Source organism: Notolabrus celidotus, chromosome 3, assembly GCF_009762535.1.
Source record: "Notolabrus celidotus isolate fNotCel1 chromosome 3, fNotCel1.pri, whole genome shotgun sequence".
NCBI classification, from domain to species: domain Eukaryota; kingdom Metazoa; phylum Chordata; class Actinopteri; order Labriformes; family Labridae; genus Notolabrus; species Notolabrus celidotus.
This window is the reverse complement of record NC_048274.1, coordinates 10,662,916-10,682,329: the sequence shown is the minus strand read 5'-3', so window position 1 is coordinate 10,682,329 and position 19,414 is coordinate 10,662,916. Positions and strand designations below refer to the sequence as shown.

General features: G+C 41.2%; 1 protein-coding gene across 3 annotated transcripts in view; it reads left to right on the top strand.

Annotated features, from left to right (window-relative positions):
- fam189a1 (family with sequence similarity 189 member A1) overlaps positions 1-19,414 on the top strand; it is a 141,374-nt gene that overhangs the window by 50,435 nt on the left and 71,525 nt on the right. For all 3 annotated transcript variants that reach the window (XM_034680750.1, XM_034680751.1, XM_034680752.1), the window contains one exon: positions 13,205-13,261. In XM_034680750.1, coding sequence (XP_034536641.1) covers positions 13,205-13,261 — 57 coding nt within the window. The remainder of the gene's footprint in view (positions 1-13,204; positions 13,262-19,414) is intronic.

Below are 19,414 nucleotides of genomic sequence, written 5' to 3'. Positions count from 1 at the left end.
CATGTAGCTGTGTGTCACTTAAGCTGATTTGCTTAATGAAGTGAACATCCTGCTCTGCTAAGTTACAGCTGTCAGAGATTATATGTCTGGATATGTTATTTAACTCTACAAGTTTCTGCTTTTTCGCCAGAATACATTTTCCAGCTGCTATGTTGGGGATCCCTCCAGTGAATGAGAAAGTTTGAACCCTCCATTAGGTCAGTAGAGTCCTCGAAGGAGCGTGACTCGTAGGAACAGCCTGCCCAATCAGAACCAGAGTGATGCTTTGTCATTGGACTTATGTGCAATCTATGGATTTGGGAACACTTTGCAGGGGTCTCTCTATCCTTAAAGGTTTTCAAAATTGCTCTTGCATCCAGGGAAAGTTTCAGGACATGGAATCTGAGTGGGCCATGTTTAATGCCACCGTTGTGGTAGTGGCTTCCAGGAGTTATGACCATTGATGCCTGTCGTGGTAGCAACCTAACAATCTGCAGTGAAAGAAGTTTTTGAAGAAGGCCTTTTGCGCTTCTTGACAACGGTCTCATGAAGCAGCATAGAGGTACCAGGTGGCTAGAAGGGCCAAGGTTTCTCTGCTTGCAGAAGCAAAACCTGGGTGTGGAAGGAGTTCAAGTAGGCTTTAGAGAATACTTTAGGTTGGCCCCGAGGATGTTTTGACAAACCCCTTGATGGCTCAGGAAACAAAAGCATGGATTGGTTCAGGCTGATTTCAGCAGGGGTGAAGAACTCCTGACTCATACTGGAGATGTTGGTTCTTTAGATTGTGGAAGGACACATGGAGGAAAAACTTTAACACAACCGGCACATTCTCTGATGAGAAAGCAGAGTTTGAAGGTCTAGGGAAACACTTACCCATGTCTCTGACAGAGGTCCTCCAGGTTGTCAAGAAGCTTCTTGGTGACAGGGAACCAGGTATAGGTGAGAGTCGTCCTGAGATGTTGAAGATTTGGGACATTATTTGGCTCTCCTGGCTGATACCCTTTTTTTTTCGCCATATAGAGGTCTAGGACAATGCCTTTGGTACCACAGACTATGGCGGTGGTTCCCATTTTAAAAAGGGGGAACAGAGCATGTGCTATAGCAAATGGGGTATCACACTATTCAGCCTCCTGGGGGACATTGATTCCAGTGTGCTGGAAAAGAGATTACAGTTGATTGGGGTAATCTCCAAAACAGGAAGAACATTGCAGATTTTGTTTTGTTGTAGAACTGTGGATCAAGTCTTTACCCTTGAAGGACTACTGGGGAGGCATGGGAGTTTTCCCTTCCTGTTTAGATGTTTTATGTGGACCTTGAGAAGGCCTTTTATCAAGTTCCCTGGAGGGTCAAGTGGGGGATACTGGGGGAATAAGGAGTACATGACCATAGCTACAAACCATCCATTCCCTCTATAACCAAAGTGAGCACTGTCTTTGCATCCTTTGTACAAAGTCAGACATGCTCCCATTGTGTGTTGGCCTCCACTTGGATCTCGAGGCCCAGCGAGAAGGAGAGAGGTTTCCAATTTTGTGGGCTTTAGGATTTCATCTCTACTTTTTGCAGATGATGTGGTTCTGTTGGCTTCATCAAGCTGGGACCTCCAGCAGGCTTTAAGCCAGTTTGTAGAGTGTGAAGAGGCTTGTATGATGGTCAAATACTCCAAGTCTGAGGCCATGGTCCTCTCCTGGGAAATGATGGATTACTTGCTCCAGGTGGGGAGTGATTCTTTACCACAAGTGAGAGGAGTTCAAAGTATCTTGGGGTCTTGTTCACTAATGAAGGTAGAACGGATTGTAATTTGACAGACGGGTTGGTGCAGCATCAGCAGTATTGCAGGTGTTGTATCAGGCTGTTGCGGTGAAAAGGTAGCTGGCCTCAAGGCAAAGCTTTTGATTTACCTGGCAATCTAAGTACCAATCCTCACCTGTAGTCACAATTTTTGGTTTGTGACTGAAAGAATGAGTTCACAGAGAGAGAGGGGCTAAAATTAGTATCCTCTGACGGGTGGTTGGGCTCAGCCTTAGAGAAGAAGTACAAAGCTCATGCATTAGAGAACTAAGAGTAGAGCTGCTGCTCCTTTGCATCGAAAGGAGCCTGCTCAGATGGTTCAGGCATTTGATTAAACGCCTCCTGGGTGCCTCCATTTGGAGGTTTTCCCAGCACGTCCAACCGTGAGGAGACCCCGTGGTAGGCCAAGAGCTTGCTGGGGGGATTATATTATCCATCTGGCCTGGGAACGCCCCGGAATCTCCCAGGAGGAGCTTGAAAACGTTGCTGGGGAGAGGGACATCTGGGTCACCTTGCTCAGCCTGCTGCAAGTGCGATCCTCGCCCGGGGGGGTGGAAGAAAATGGATGGGTAGACATTTATCACACTAAACCTTGTTTCCTGGAGCCTTTGGCTGTAAATATAAAACCTACAGTGAGAGATATTTGCAGCTACTTCAAAGTTGCTTAAAGATAATACTGGATCAAAGTATTTGCTTTTCCATTTCAATGTTTATAATCCAGCATCTTAAAATGTCTCATCTCTCTAAATGCAAATCGTCTGATGCAATATTTCACTCACTTTTGACACAGAATTTTCTTGTAAATGTAAATTTTTTGGGAATCATTTAATACCATTTACTGCAGTGCACTGTGGTCCAGGCTGTGAAGATTTGAAGTGCCTGTTGAGAGGTTGTATCTCTTTTTAAAAACGTCCTGGAACAGACTTTTCGTTTCATAAATTGATGCTCTGCTACTCATGGTTTAATGTTTTTTTGTTGCTTTCACTGAGCTTTTTCATTGGTCCATGCCAGAAAAATATATTTAAAAGATGCTTCAGCATTTTTTTCAGTATGTTAGTGGGTGTGTGCTGCCCAGGTTTCAGTGACTAATGCTGCTAAGTATTGCATGTTAATCCTGTTCTGGCAGCAGCCGAGGGGAAAAGCCTCCAGTGACTGACAACCAGCAAAGCTCTCACATGGCTCCTGCTCTCACACCATTTCTACCCTGGAGGCACAGGCACAGACACACACATACGCACAGACCACAGGTACACACATAGTACTTCACACATGTATATATGGGCACAGAGACATGCAGTGCACAGTGGAGGAACAGGAAGGATGAGATAATGGGAAAAACAGGAAAGGACAACAGAGAGAAAGTGTATCCCAAATGTCTGCTGCAGTGAACTGTGTGAGTGTGTGAGTGTGTGTGTGTGTGTGTGTGTGTGTGTGTGTGTGTGTGTGTGTGTGTGTGTGTGTGTGTGTGTGTGTGTGTGTGTGTGTGTGTGTGTGTGTGTGTGTGTGTGTGTGTGTGTGTGTGTGTGTGTTTATTGTACCCTTGATATCTATAACAACACGACCTGAGTGTTATATAGGTGCCCTTGAATGTTACATTTGTTTCTCTACTTTTTAACGGTACACCAAAACACAGGGTCTCTGCTCTTACGTCTATTTTTGAACTCCATTTAAACACCATTTAAGACCCGTTTTCCCAAACTCGTTGGATTTTTGTGCACTTCTCCTAATTGATCAAACTCCGGTGCTCAACACTGAAGTGGTTGGAGAAGTGACTCGGAGCTGCATTATGATGGGGGGCTCAGTTCAACCTTGGTTGTGCATGTTGCAGTGCGCCTTCTGTCTGCTGCCAAGACTAGCACCGAGGCGAGAGGGAGAGAGGGAGAGAGAGAGAGAGGGAGAAGGAAAGGGAAAGAGAGGCTTGTAACAGAACACAACCTCTCTGGACACTTTGTCGCAGTGTCCTGACACCAGTATAAAGAGGGTGAATGTTACCTGCAGTATCACAGAGTAACACAAGCCTCAGTCCTCTGCAGCCGGTGTGTAGCAGCACTGAGCAGAGCAGACACAGTAGAGACATTATCAGACACTGTCAGCCTGATGTCTGCTTGATGTGGATGCTTTCCAGTTGTACATCTGCATCTTAGCTGTAATTCAATATTTCCAAACAGAGTGTATATCAACACATTTGCTTTTCTGTTTCAAATGTTTGGCTGTTTCCACCTCGGTCACATTGATTGAGCACCAGTTTTTTAAATTTACTAAGCAACAGTGAAATTAAAGCCTCTGGTAACCCAAATCAACCAAAACGTTCTACCTATGATATTTAGTCACATTTACATACAATTTTATTTATATTTAGAATATTAAAACTGAGCTTTAATCCATTTTTGAAGTATTATGGGTTACGTTTTTGATACCATTCTAACGCTAGGATAAAGAACGCGGGGTTAACTTGGATATTTATGATGAAATAAATATCTAACCAATTAGAAATGAAACACTGAGTCACGTGCACACATGATCAACAAAACTACTCCGCTCCTACTCAGACAGTCTCCTGACGTCTCAGCCAGCTCCCCTCAGTGTAGCCTTAGCTGTTAGCATGTTTGCTAATCAAGTACTGTCTATATTCTGTCCGTATATCTGTCTCCCTGCTCTTTGCGCCACTGTGCTCGTGTGTCCCTGTCTGCACATCCACCGGTGAAGATGACAGCTTGTTGTCATTCTTTTATTTCCCTAACTGCGTTGGATTTGAGGAAACTTTGGGATGCAGTTGAGTTGAGCTGCGTCCGAGTGGTTAAACAGTCCCGCACATGCTCGTCTCATTTCCCCAGGACCAGTTCACTAACTTTCCCCAGAACCGGTCCTCTAACTTTCCCCAGGACCGGTTCACTAACTTTACCTAGGACCGGTCCACTAACTTTCCCCAGGACCGGTTCACTAACTTTACCCAGGACCAGTCCACTAACTTTCCCAAGGACTGGTTCACTAACTTTCCCCAGGACCGGTTCACTAACTTTACCCAGGACCAGTCCACTAACTTTCCCAAGGACCGGTTCACTAACTTTCCCCAGGACTGGTTCACTAACTTTCCCCAGGACTGGTTCACTAACTTTCCCCAAACGGCTCAGAGTTTAGCCAAACAGCTCCGTCTGACACCCGGAGCCGTGCTCCTCTGCGTGCACCTACTACACTTCAGCCTCCGCTGCGCCGGGCGTCCCATGGTCCTAATGCTCGAGAGATTACGGAGTGATAAAACTAATAAATGATATAAGTTCTGATTCTAAAGTATTTTGTGACTCAGCACTCAGACTATTCTAAATGAACAGTTTTCAGATTCTGGAGTTTTAATGTCTTTAGATTCAGAGTCAGACGGCTCAAACATGCAGGCTGTTAACTCTCTCTTGACCTGTCAACCAAAGAGTTAGGCCACGCCCACACTATCCTGAGAAATACACTGAACTGGAAAATAAGCTGTTTTTGAGTTTTTTCATGGTTGTATTTTCACTCAGATTTTTGTTGAAACTTGATTACACATTTAATTTTGATATTCTATGTGAATTTTAAATATTCCAATTACATTTCCAGGAGTTTTAAAGTATCTTTTTTCCTGCTCAACTCAACATGCAAAGAGTTACAAGAAAAGATGAGTTGTTTTGCTTTAATTTAATCTAACGAAAGGCATCATTTGAATTCAATAATCTGTAAGTAAAGGCATCCATATACATTCATTAGGGGACATGACATTTCAGATGCAGGGGTTGCTTTGGCAACAATAAACTCAGTCTGTAAAAACAATGTAAAGATAAAGGTGACAGTAAACATCAGCACAGAGCTCAGAGTCGCTTCAAATTGTCTCTTGCAGTCACAACAGAGACAGGCAGGGACGTAATTGCGCCTGATGGACAATTGAGTTTACAGACTCTATTATGGTGTTATTAAAGCTCGACTGCAGATCAGACCACAACTGTAAACATCAGACAACCATGACAACCACAACAACATGAGAGAGGGGCAGAAAATGACTATGAAAGCAGAACATGATCGGCTGTTTGGCCTCTAATGTTAAATCAGCAACAAAGGAATCATTTTAATGCTTTTCAGTTGTGCGCTGTGTGAGAACATATACAGCGTGTGATTAATGTGTTCAATATTAGGATACTAATATAAATCATAATAACTACTCATATATTAAAAAATGCATATTTACTATAACTCACAGTTTCTATGTCCTAAAGGCATGATGATTATACTTGGGTAGAAATGAATTCATGCAGAGTGAAAACTCCATTCACTACAGTAAATTCAGAGCCTTAATGCTTCTCAGCTAAGTACGTTTGTGTAAACAATTATTGTTATCCTACCTTTTTTTAGTAGTCAAATTTCATTTAACGGTAAATGTGTTTTCAAAGTAACAAAAGTGCTGTCTTTGGAGGTTTCCTGTTTGCTTTAGTAATGGTGTTGTTGTCTTCAATATAATTATAGAACTCCTGTGAGGAGTTCTTGGTACCATAAAAGAATTAAACTTATCTTTGCTGTAGACGGCCTGCTGCTGTGGACGTGCCAGACTCCAGCTGCTGTTACCACTACAATCATCTCACCACTATCATCTCTCCGTCTTCATCTCCCTCTATCCCTCTCTCCAACATGGTCTCAGCAGATGTGTGTCTAACATGAGTCTGGTCCTGCTGGAGGTTTCTGCCTGTTAAAAGAAGTTTGTCCTTGCTCTGCTCATGTTGGATTAAGATGAGATCAGACTGAGTCCTGTCTGTAAGATGGGACTGGATCTTATCCTGTCATTTTTTTTTAATTTTTTTTTTATAGATATGTTTATTGATTTTTCTTATCCTTTCAAAAACAAGCAACAACACAGGGACAACTCCCTTAAAACAAACAAACATGACAAACAAAATATAAAACAAAACAAAACAAAACACTCGGCTCACAAATCCAGCACACAATTGACATTTGAGAGGAGACCCGGGTAAGACCTCACCCTACAAACATATGTACAGTCAAGAGAGACATATTCAAGGATTAACTCATGCCACTGTGTTTTATTAGGGACTTTGTCTGTTATCCAGTTCAAGAGTATGCACTACCTTGCACAAAATGTTAAAATATTATAAAGATTTTTTTTATATTTGTTAGTAATATTTCGATTGCGTGTTCCAAGGAGCATACATAATGGGTCATTTTCTAGATTGGTGGCTAAGATATTATTAATTTCTTGACCTATGAGGTGCCAGAATCTTTGTATTTTGGATCTTATCCTGTCTTGATGTTGGGTCTTTGATAGAACATAGTGTACGGTCTAGACCTGCTCTTTTTGGAAAGAGTCTTCAGATAACATTTGTTGTGATTTGGCAAGATCAGCAGAGATCAGTCATATGGTACATTTTGTCCACAGGGGTCACCAAAAATGTCATTACCTTAAAATAAAAAAAAAATCCACACTGAAGTTTTAAAATTAAAACTGTTGCATTTAAGTTCAGTCGGCAGGAGAATACGATTTTTTACTTTTATGTGTTTTTGTATATTTTTTTTTGCACAAAGATGAAATCAAGTGAGCATAGCTTGTTAGTTGGATACATCTATCATGGGTTTTGACAACAGACACACTCCAACCTATAACACTTTCATCCAGTTGTTGATCAGCCTTGCGTGTGTGAATGTGTGAGTGTGAGCTCGAATGAAATATTGACATCCCCTCGGCCAGGTCCTTTGGGTATCGAGGTGAGTGTAAAAGTGGAAGATATACCAGAGATGAGAGCAAGATGGACAGGGAAATAGAAATGAGGCTGGATCGAGAGTAGAAAAAGTGTGTAAGTGCAGAAATACACCGTGACTGTGTGGGCGCAGAGCTGGAGCAAGAAATACAGAGATGGAGGTTGATACAGAGAGAAATTGGAAGGGGAAGCATGGCAGAGCTAGAAGAGAGGGAGAGAGAAAGAGAGAGAGAGTAGATACCAAGAAAGTCAGAGGGGAGGGTAAAATGGGGAAATGGGGAGAGCATGTTGGTGTTTAATGGAGGGTGAAGAAAGGTGAAAGGCAGAGAGAGACCATGGAGGAAAAGAGCACCAGGGGCAATGAGTACCCTTTGTTCACACATATTTTGACGATAGGCTAGTTCACACCTACAGTAAAAAGCAACACCACACCCAGAGTGATGCATACTGAAAGAATCAATACGTGGTGCTTCTTTTAAAATTTACTTTTGATCCGGCAACTAATTAAAGAACATCTGCAGTTTACAGTGACGTCTTTATGAAAAACAGACATTCAGCTATAAAAAGAAGGACTTTGATTTATGATGAACAGATGGATAAATAACTCGATGGAAGTGATGAATATTCGAGGGAGCAGACATCACAACAGGATGCGTCCACAGAGCTTGGATTGTTTCATTAATGCCAAAGCATCAAGCTGCAGCGTGACTGGTTCCAGGTAGCTGGAGCACAAAATCACAAAGTAAATCAGGGCTAATGGAAAATCTGGAACACCAATAAATCCAGAGAGACGAAGGCCTGATGAAGTCCACATAATAGAAACATAAAATGTTGAAGTTCTCAAAGATAAATAACACAATTTGATCTTTTTTGATGCTCCAATCAGTGGGACGTTAATGCTTTGTGCCGTCCAAAATCTACAAAACACATCAGCCAATTAACGAGGTTATGATTAGAATTTATTAGGGTTGGGTTAATGATGATCTGCGTTAATGAAGCGACTAATTTCCTTTTCATTTAAATGGAAATTTGAATTCAAATTAACCAACTGGTCTAAAGATAATTAAGGGAACAATTAATTTATCATGACTTAATACAGGATCACAGAGTCTGCAGGGGAATTTGATAAAATTGGTTTGCAGAATGTGGCTATGGTTAGCAGAGTTAGCACCACCAGTCTTCAGTCCTCCATTGCAGTTAAAGCTGGGGTTGGTAGTAGGATTAAGATACACTTTTTGTTATACTGGTTAAAATGATCTTTATGTCCCGATGGCAATCAATACATTATTTGTTCTTAAAAAAGAGCAGCAACCTCCGGCCCTGAGAAGTGTAGCCAATACGAAAGTGTTAAAAACTGCAGTTCCTCGAGTGTCCACTTGAGGCTGGCTCCGGAAGTACCAGACCACATACACACCAGTTGAAAAAGTAGATCTTTACAGCAAAAATAAACATGTTTACAGCCTGGTACAAAAAATAAGTTAGCTCTGAATAGCTTACTTCTTGATCGGCACACACAGTACGTAAGGTGTTTTTTTTTTCATAAATCAGCAGTTTAGAAGATTATTAGTTTACGAGTTTTGCATAATTAGAGGCACAGCTGACTTGACTGGCAGGTGGGAACACTTTAGCTGTTAGCGAAGAGACTCAAAGTGTCACGACGGGGAAAAGACTTAAGGAGGACCAAAGTGCAGATTTTAAAATAAAATGGTTTTAATAAACAAAAGGTACCAACAAAACTTACTAAAACAACCAAGAATAAATCCAAATAAAACATAGGGATCACAAGAAAAGGAACACAAAGAGAACACAGGGAAGACATACAATGATCCAACAAGGGACAGGGGAAACAGGAGCTAAATACACGGAGTAATCAACACAGGTGTGGAACACAGGACAAACTGAAAACAGAGAACACAAGACTAAGAAAAACAAAAAGTACAAAAGGAGACATGGATCACAAAACACACAAGGGACATAAAGAATAACTAATACGGAATAAACACAGGATAAATCAAGGCATGAAACACATGGAAGAACTGAACTAAACATAGACTCATCACACAAAGCCCGCCTCTTTACCTCACACTAGCTTGACAGTAATTAGGCTGAGTCAGCATTTCCAATATGGCACCCACCAACGATAGGCTTCAGGAACAGATGGGTGACATCACAGATACTTTATCATACAGTCTATGGTTAAATCACATCTATGTTAAGTGGGCTTTCATCATCGTGGTTAAAAATAAATCCTTACATTGTCAGATGTAAATGTGGAACAAGCAACATTCTCCGGTGGTAAACACTGTTGTTTCTGTAACACATCCCTCCACCACCTACATGGACTCTGTACCTATAGAACAATCACACTTCCTCCTGTGTTTTCATCATCATTACCATAGCTGCTGGAGGCCTTTATCACTTCATTGTCAACATATGTTGTGTGTGGGCAAACGCTGGGACAAACAATGCTGTCATTTTTTTTATATGTTTAGTGCACAGAATTATCTTCACATTATAGCTGCAATGGAGCCAAATCAAATGTGTGCTGGATTTGGCACCAGCTCAGTGTGACTCTTCACATCATATGTGGTATAGAAAACTGATAGATGGATGAAGTGAAAGGGACGGAGGCCAAACAATAAGACAGGCGTAGCTGCTAGCCTGGGGGCGTAAACACAAGGAAGGTTTGATGCTTGCATGGCAACCCAAATGGCACTTTATTGCCCTCGATCATGTTGAATCAGCCAAACATGCATCTAAGAGAAGAGGGCGTATTGTAGATGACTGATAATATCAAAGTGCATCGTTTATGTAGTCGATGCAGAGCTTATCAATGCTTTAAACTCAACTTGCAGAATACCCACGGACTGTCAATCCAAATTGGATCATTTAGTAAGGAAGAATATTTTCCCTGTCATCCTGAGGATAACATTTGCAGTTGAAGCAGTCTTCAGAAGTCTGCACTCAGCAGCATTTGTATTATTTTTTAGTCAGTAGCAGTAGTTTGAGAAATAACCCACACTTAATAACGCCATAAGCACAAATGAAGAGCTACCAACTGTAGGAAGAAAGTGGCATCTCTCTTTCAGTTCACCACGCTCATTTTTCTACTACCTCCTCAGACAACAGGATCATGTCGTTCACTTGTTCTCGGCTTCTCGAAATGGAAAAGAATCAGTGTGAGAGTGAGCCTTTCAACACGATGATGCTGTTGACAAAGAAATCCACATCCATACCGACGCTCAGGCGAGAAATCTGATGACAGATGGGCACAGAATTGCCAAACAAGAGCGACAACTCCCACCTGATCCGTGTATTACTCAACCCAGCATGTAGAGGATGGCGCTACTGGCAGAGTGTATTTGCAAAAGAGCACTGCTGAAAAACATCCTAAATGGAAAGTCTGTTTTGTGTATCTGGGGGCAGTTTTGCTGTGGACAAAATGAGCAATTAAAACATTTTCCAAACTGCTTCAATTGGAGGTAAAAGAAAGTAATCATTTCTCATTTCAGCATAGTTGTAACGCTTAAAATGTTGAATACATGGGGGGCTAAGTGAGGTGGTTTATATTCCCTTCAAAACTTCAAACGTTTCAGTTCCACTTTATCTCAATCAGACCGAACTGAAAGATGCAAGTTAGCAGCTTTGCTAGCATGGCTATTTCCAATGTTGTCAAGATCACAGCCACATTAGAAACAATGAACAGACACATAGTCATTCACAAAACAAAAGATTACTGTTGTAGAACTCAAGACCAGTCTGGGTCTCGAGGCCGCTTATTTCAGGTCTCGTCTCGGAATCGACAGCATTTTTACTCTGTCTTGTATTTTATATCAAGACCGGTCGAGACCACCACTGATGCACTCTGTGTCCCTGTCATTACTGTGATAAGAGATAAAACTAAACTTAAGGAGTCAAAAGAAAGGCAACCAAGACAAAACCAAACCTTGTTTGTTGCTGTCAATAGTATTCAAAGCAAACTTAAATAAAATAAACAGAAGTCTTTTATTTTGTTAACTCATAAGGATTTTCCATTGATATATATGGTCTTGGTCTTGTCTCTGTCTTGGTCTTGACTCGGCCTCGACCCCTAAATGTCTTGGTCTTGTCTTGGTCTCGGTGTACTCTGGTCTCGGACATGTCTTGGTCTCGGTTAATGTGGTCTTGACTACAACAGTACAAAAGATGAATTAAAACAGATACAATTTGACACAGTGGTCAGAGATCAAATTCTTAAGAGGGATACATGTTGGAGGGTATTCCATGAGTTGGAGGTATCAATGGAAAATGCTAACAGAATTCAGTGTACTACAAACAAAGAACAAGTAATGTAGTATCCATAATGTCAATCCAACAAGTTTGCAATGTAAGAGGGTAGCTTTCCAGTGAGGGATTAAAAAATATACAAATACTAATGTTTGTTTTGCCTCTTCTCATTATGAAAAGATTTGTGCTCACCAATGTTACATAAATGTATCCCCCTGCAACCTTGAATGTGCCTACAAATACCATGACAGTCCATCCGGTTGTTGATATTTACCTGAAAGCGAAACATTCTACCACATGGTAGCAGAAGAGGAAATATGTGTAGCTCAATCAAGTCTGTTGCCCTTATCCCCAGGACCATGAATATCTGCACCGATACAATGACATTTGATGCAATTGATGATGAGATTTTTTCAGTCTGGACCAAGAAGTGGACTAACCTGTCAAATGAAGCTCAAATGAAAACAAGATATACAACCTGACGCAGGTGCAGTTGTGCCATTAGGCATGATTTTAGATATGTGGGCCACCTAGATGGGATATACAAAAGTGAAAGTCCAAGTGACAACTGTAAAACGTCAGCCATCATCACCTGTATCGTCATCTTGCTGCAGAGTACTTGCAAAATGTATTTTTAATAATATTATGTTTTTACAATACCCAGTTTTCCAGGTGTCATAATGAGTCAACATAACTGAAAGAAAGATGCTCAAATGTTCACAAAAATATACTTCCAACTAAATGGAATTGTGAATTTCTCATGAATCCGTCACCATGGTCAAGTCAAGTCAAGTCAACTTTATTTATATAGCACATTTAAAACAACCAGTGTTGGCCAAAGTGCTTTACAAGGTAAAAAGTAAAAATTACATGAAGACAACAATAAACAACAACATAACAGGATATTAATGTTGAGAGATGGGTCTTCAACAAAGATTTAAAACATTAAACAGTTGGGGCCGATCTTAATTGGAGTGGCAAGCCATTCCAGAGCTTGGGGGCCGCTGCTGCAAAGGCTCGGTCTCCCCGGGTTTTAAGGCGACTTTTAGGCACATCCAGGAGCAGCTGGTTTGTTGACCTCAGTGCTCGGGTTGGGTTGTGAGCATGGAGAAGATCAGCCAAGTAGGATGGTGCCAATCCATTTAGGGCCTTGTATGTTAAAAGTGCAACTTTAAAATCAATCCTGTGACAGACTGGGAGCCAGTGGAGAGCACGCAGCACAAGTGTGATGTGCTCCCTCTTTTTCCTGCCAGTCAGGAGGCGAGCTGCCGCATTTTGTAGAAGCTGCAGGCGCTGAATAGACGCCATGTCTAAGCCGACATACAAAGAATTACAGTAATCAAGCCTAGCCGTAATAAAGGCATGTACAACTCTCGTATCCGTCTTTGTCACCACGTCTCTGTCAGCATCACTCAACCTCTCCTATCCGTCTCCTCTCCCAGGTGCTGCTCTCTGGACTGATTGGAGTGGTGTCATGGAAGAGGCCTCTCTCTCTCGTGGTAAGTGCCTGAACGCCCACTCTCATCTGCTAATATGTCAACTCTGAACAAAGCAGTAATATACCCAAGAGGCTGCCTTTGTTGTGATGATGGGATGACGGAGATGTGACACACCAGACATGTACCTACAAACTGAAACAGATGCTGTGTTTCTCTCCTGCTGGGATCAACTCATGTCGACACACTGTACGAGAAGACGTAGGATGTTAGAGCATCAGACTTCATTAGTGTCTGTATGTGATCGACCTGAGATGAATGAGTTTTCAAAGTGTGCTATATTTATGGTATTTAAGATATATTTGGTTTTGAGAGTTCCAAACTTTGTCGCTGGTCTCAGTAGTTGTGGTTTAGCCGCAGTGAAAAGCTGTAGCTGTCTGTAAACACAGTTCAGGGCATGTTCAGGTTGTGTTAGAAACCCTGGGATCACAGCTGCAGTGTTTTGTTTTCACAGCAGCTGACCTGGAAACCACAGGACCAAAGTCAGTCAGAAGTCTCAATAGTTTCCACTTTTCTTTTCTCTGCTTGTACAAACAGAAATCATTCGACTGTTACTCTGTTCAAACACGGAAAACTTTGCAATGCTGAGTACACGAAACTCTCTGAACCCAGATCACAGGATGTTTGTCAGAGACTCATATTTATCAAACAAATCAAAGAGATCTTTATGGAGAGACTGATTTTATTTAATGATCTTGAAACTTCCGCATAGAAAGAAAAGTGACGCACGCTTTTTTTAAATGTTCATGACTTTGGTATTAGATTCCCCTTAATCTAATAATTACCCTCATATATTCCTTTGTGTATTCGTCAGCCAAAGTTCTCTGATATAATCCCTTTCCGGACATTGATATTATAAATGTTTCAGCATTTACCATAGTATTTACAAGTTCAGTTGATACAGGCACATAAAGTACAGGGGCGAATCCTTCGAACGCCTAACTTAATACTGAAATAATTTTTTTTGCAGAGTGAGTAACAAGGCACGTTTTGCTATTTAGCTTAAGCTGTGTTTGTAGTTCATAGCAAAAAATTTAGACTTGAAGCTGAATTCAAAAGTATCTCAAACCAAATCAACTGTTTAAACCCTTAATGAGAATATGATAAGAACAGGGTACAAATCTTATGAAAGGTTCAATTCACATGCAAACAACAGACTTTTCTGAAAAGAGAGCATATTGCTTCTTCTAATGTATTATTCATCATGACCAACAATGCTTTTGCAATCACTCCTAAACATGTTTCAGGGGCGCTGGTGGCCTAGTGGTCTAAGCGCCCCACATACAGAGGCTACAGTCCTCGTCGCAGGGGTTGCCGGTTCGATTCCCGGCCGGTCAACCATTTCCTGCATGTCGTCCCCCACTCTCTACTCCCCACATTTCCTGTCTCTCTTCAGCTGTCCTCTCAAATAAAGGCAAAAGGCCAAAAAAAAAATATATATAACATGTTTCAACAGAGAGTAAACTTTAATGAGATTTAACTCATAAAAAGAAGGGAAGAAAACTTTTGTGAGGATTAAAGACCCTGGTGTTGCCTCATATCTGAGTATTGAAATGTCTCTTCTTGTTGGGAGTTCCAGGAAACATCTTTCTGCTGTAATAGAGCCTGAAAACCTTTAATTGACTGTCATGTTGTGCACGCTGTAACCAGCTCTCCCCTTGCTTGAATGAGTGTTATTTCCCTCCTCTTTTGTTCCGCAGAGAGAAACACAGATGCATTATGGTTTTTACTTGTGACTGAGGACGATGACCTCTGTCTGCATGTCTTTCAGTCTTTCTGTCCGTACGGCACAGAAACGGTCCCCTATTCTGCTTCATGCTGTCTGACTGTCATAAATAATCTCATCGCATTTATGCGGCAGTCCCCCCCCCACCAGCTCTAACTGCAAATCACTTGTCTCGCTCCCTTTAGTTTTATCACCTTGCTTCCCTGCTGCACATTCCTGCTTCCTCTTTCTTCACATTTCTCTCCTCCCCCCACCTTTCTTTGCCTTTGTGTAATGTTAAACTAGAGAAAGAGATCTGAATCTTTTATAGCTCAAGGGGATCAAAGAAAATATCCCATCATTTGAGGTGTGAGCAGAAATTGGTCACACGTTCTGCACTTTAAAAGAGTGAAATCCTCTCACCTGTCTTTCCTGAGAAAGCAGGACTAATTTATTGGAATAGTGTGTTCCTACCAGGACAGTCTGCGGCCATTGAAAGTGAATATCTGCTGTGGTTTTTAGCTGTAGCATGTTATGTTTATTCCTCACTGTCAAGCTTTCCCTTTTCTGGAATCAACCCAGCTATGACTGGCAGGTGACTAATACACCGGCTGGACGCTCGCAGGCCTGGCAATGCAACACCAACCCATCTGTGAACTGTGGGTGTCCCTGATCTGCATCGTGATCCCAATAACTGGAGTCTCTCCAGACGGTTTAAGTTTGAATGTTAAAGACCTGTTTTTGTTTATTGCTGACTCAATCGAGATTTTTTTCTTCAGTAATAAAGTTTAAGGTTTAAAGGATATTAATTATGTCATTCAGACAGTTTTAGATTTCGATCAAAGCTACAGGGATTATCTTTTAACCAAAGCCTGGTTTATACTTCTGTGTTTACTCTGCACTGTAGCTACACCCCAATGGACTCCACCATTGTGAGCACCACATACTTCTGTGCTGGAGTGCCTGTGTCGCTCTGCAAAACTCTACTTAAACGCTAGTCAGCAGTGTGATTTCTAAACTATTGCCAGTTTCTGTTTCCAGTACATTCTCTGGTTATTTAAGCACAAGAGAATATGGCGACTCAGAATGTATTATCAATCAATCAATCTTTATTCATATAGCGCCAAATCACAGCAAACGTTATCTCAAGACACTTTACAAACAGAGCAGGTCTAGACCGTACTCTATGTTCTATTATTAACAAAGACCCAACATCAAGACAGGATAAGATCCAGTCCCATCTTACAGACAGGACTCGGTCTAATCTCTTCTTAATCCACCATGAGCAGAGCACTTTGCAGCATTTAGCAAGTTACAGTGGCAAGGACAAACTTCCTTTAACAGGCAGAAACCTCCAGCAGGACCAGACTCATGGTAGACAGACATCTGCTGAGACCATGTTTGAGAGAGAGAGAGAGAGAGCGATGACAGTGATGAGACGGATAGTAGCAGTAGTAGCTGTTGCCACTGGAGTCTGGCACGTCCATAGCAGCTGCAACATTATCAAATAATTATGTTAAGGGTTGTAATCTGCATCATCTCGTCATTTGAGGGGGGGCATGTCGGGCTAAGTAGACAGGGTTCTGTGTGAACACAGGGCTACATGGACCTACAACATATCAATTAAAACAACTGTATTAATCCCTCTATAGGGGAAATTAGTATGGAGCAGCTTGTACAAAAATAATACTAACATAAATACAAATACAGAGACATACAGACAACAATGAATTATACAGAGGAGCTACAGTATACTACTGGTATCAATCAGACTGATAAGTAAAAGATAGGCAGGATAAAATCAATAAAAGATCAGTGTAAGAACAGATAAAAGAGTCAGTCTGGTAAAAAAGATATCAAGTTCATAACAAATATCTAATGAATCTAAGGAGCATTTAACAATCTAATTGCAGAGGGGATGAAAGATTTAGAACAATGGTTATTTTTCTAAACAGGTAAAACATAGCGATGCCCTGAAGGCAGCAGAGAGAGTTCACACAAAAGAAAAAACATGACCGAAGAAACTAAAACACTTTAGGGGGGGCGCTGGTGGCCTAGCCGTCTAAGTGCCCCACATACAGAGGCTATAGTCCTCGGCGCAAAGGTCGCCGGTTTTATTCCCAGCCACGATCATTTGCTGCATGTCTTCCCCAACTCTCTACTCCCCATGTTTCCTGTCTCTCTTCAGCTGTCCCATCATAAAGGCAAAAATGCTCAAAAAACATAACTTAAAAAAAAAAATATATATATATATATACATATATATATATATATATATATATATTTTCAGGTTTCATTTTTAGTGTATGGCGTACATTCCACGCAGAAGTGACTCCCTCTTGAGAAACTTACAACAGAGTATTGACAAAACTTCTATGTGTATGCCGAGCTAAACAAAGCATGTCGTAGTATCTTGATATTGAGAGAAAATAAAAGAAGATTAGAGTCATTCTAAAAAGAAATACCTGTTTTTTAAAATTAATTTATTGTTTATTGAAGTTGAGATGTGCATTTTTTTATTAATTGCATTGTTTTTTAATCATTTCATCAACTACATCTTTATATGATAGTTCAAAGTTGTTACTGATGTTGGTGAAGAACTATTATTAAAGAGTTCAAAATGCCAGATGGAGATTCTCAACTTTAATTCTGCTTTATTCTGAAAATAAAGTTCTTTCTCTGAACTTTTAAAAGACAGATTTGAGTGATAAATAGAAAAGGCGAGACAGGTTTTAGAAAGTTAAACTTGATTTTGACACGTTTCAGTCAAGTCAGTGAATGACACCTCTTGCACTTTTTGCATGGATGGATGTGAAAATATATACCCGGTGTGGGGCGAGAAGAAGTGTTGAATATTTTTGAATCCTCTCAAACCCAAACTTTTCTTGTAAACTCCACACTTTAAAGATGCTCTGAATGAGAAAACACGCCGTGTGGAAGGAGGAAACCCCCGCTTTCCACCTTATCTAAAATAACTTCTAAACATTGTACTTTTTATCCAGTCAAGTTTGCTGTACTATTGCCCTGGCAGATTTACTCGGTATCATTCAGAGGCAGGAGAAGAGACAAGACTACCTGCAGTGCTGTGCTGTTTGTGGCTGTTTGTGGCTGTGATGGATTATGTGTTTAGAGAGAGAGACAGACAGAGAGAGAGAGAGAGAGAGAGAGAGTTGGAGGGCAGGAAGTCTGTGTTTGCTCCGCTGGAAACAAGATGGAGAGTCTGCAGCACAGCGTTTGTCTCAGAAACTATTGGTGCTGTTTGTTTGCTTACGAAGTTAGTAAATATAACACACACACAATACATATCTCTACTTATTATATTCAATATGTCTTTGTGTCAGTCATAGTCTGTGCAACTCCAATGCAGCTGTTTGCAGCACCTGAAGACTTTACCTGCACTTTATTTATATATATAGCGCCAAATTCCAACAAATGTTATCTGAAGATTCTTTCCAAACAGAGCAGATCTAGACCGTACTCTATGTTCTATTATTAACAAAGACCCAACATCAAGACAGGATGAGATCCAGTCCCATCTTACAGACAGGACTGAGTCTGATCTCATCATAATCCACCATGAGCAGAGCACTTTGCAGTATTTAGCAAGTTACAGTGGCAAGGAAAAACTTCCTTTAACAGGCAGAAACCTCCAGCAGGACCAGACTCATGTTAGACACACATCTGCTGAGGCCGTGTTGGAGAGAGGGATAGAGGGAGATGAAGAGAGAGGGAGATAGTGATGAGACGGATAGTAGTAGTTGTAGCAGCTTGAGTCTGGCACGTCCACAGCAGCAGGCCGTCTACGGCAGAGATCCAGAGGAACCTACAAGACAAGGGGAATCAGGGACTCCGGAAAGGTCTATGGTTAGTGACTTTAATGGGACAGGAAGAGTTAAAGTAAATGACAGACGGACAGCGGGGAGAGAGGGAAAGACAGGATCACAGTGTGTCATTTCCCCCAGCAGTCTAAGCCTATAGCAGCATAACTAAGACCTGGTCCAAGCCTGATCCAGCCCCAACTATAAGCTATATCAAAGAGGAAAGTTTGAAGCCTATACTCTTAAAAGTAGAGTGTGTCTGCCTCCGAACCTGAATGGTAGAGGATTCCAAAGGAGAGGTGCCTGATAACTGAAGGCTCCACCTCCCATACTATTTTTAGAGACTTTGAGTACAATGAGCAAGCCTGCATGTTGGGATCATAGTGTTCTAGAGGGGTAATAGAGCACTATGAACTGTTTTTACTGTTCCATTCTTTTATAATCCTTAAACAAATGTTAAAGTGGCTGCAACTATGTCTTGAATATAACAAACACCTGTACTGTACCATAGCTTGATCTCTGAGGTCCTGACGAAGGGTTTAAAAGAAGTGTCACACTGTTGTTGGTCTTCTCTAACTTTCAGCAGAAATCAAATAATCACATATCTTAAAATGTTGAAGTGTATACTCCCCT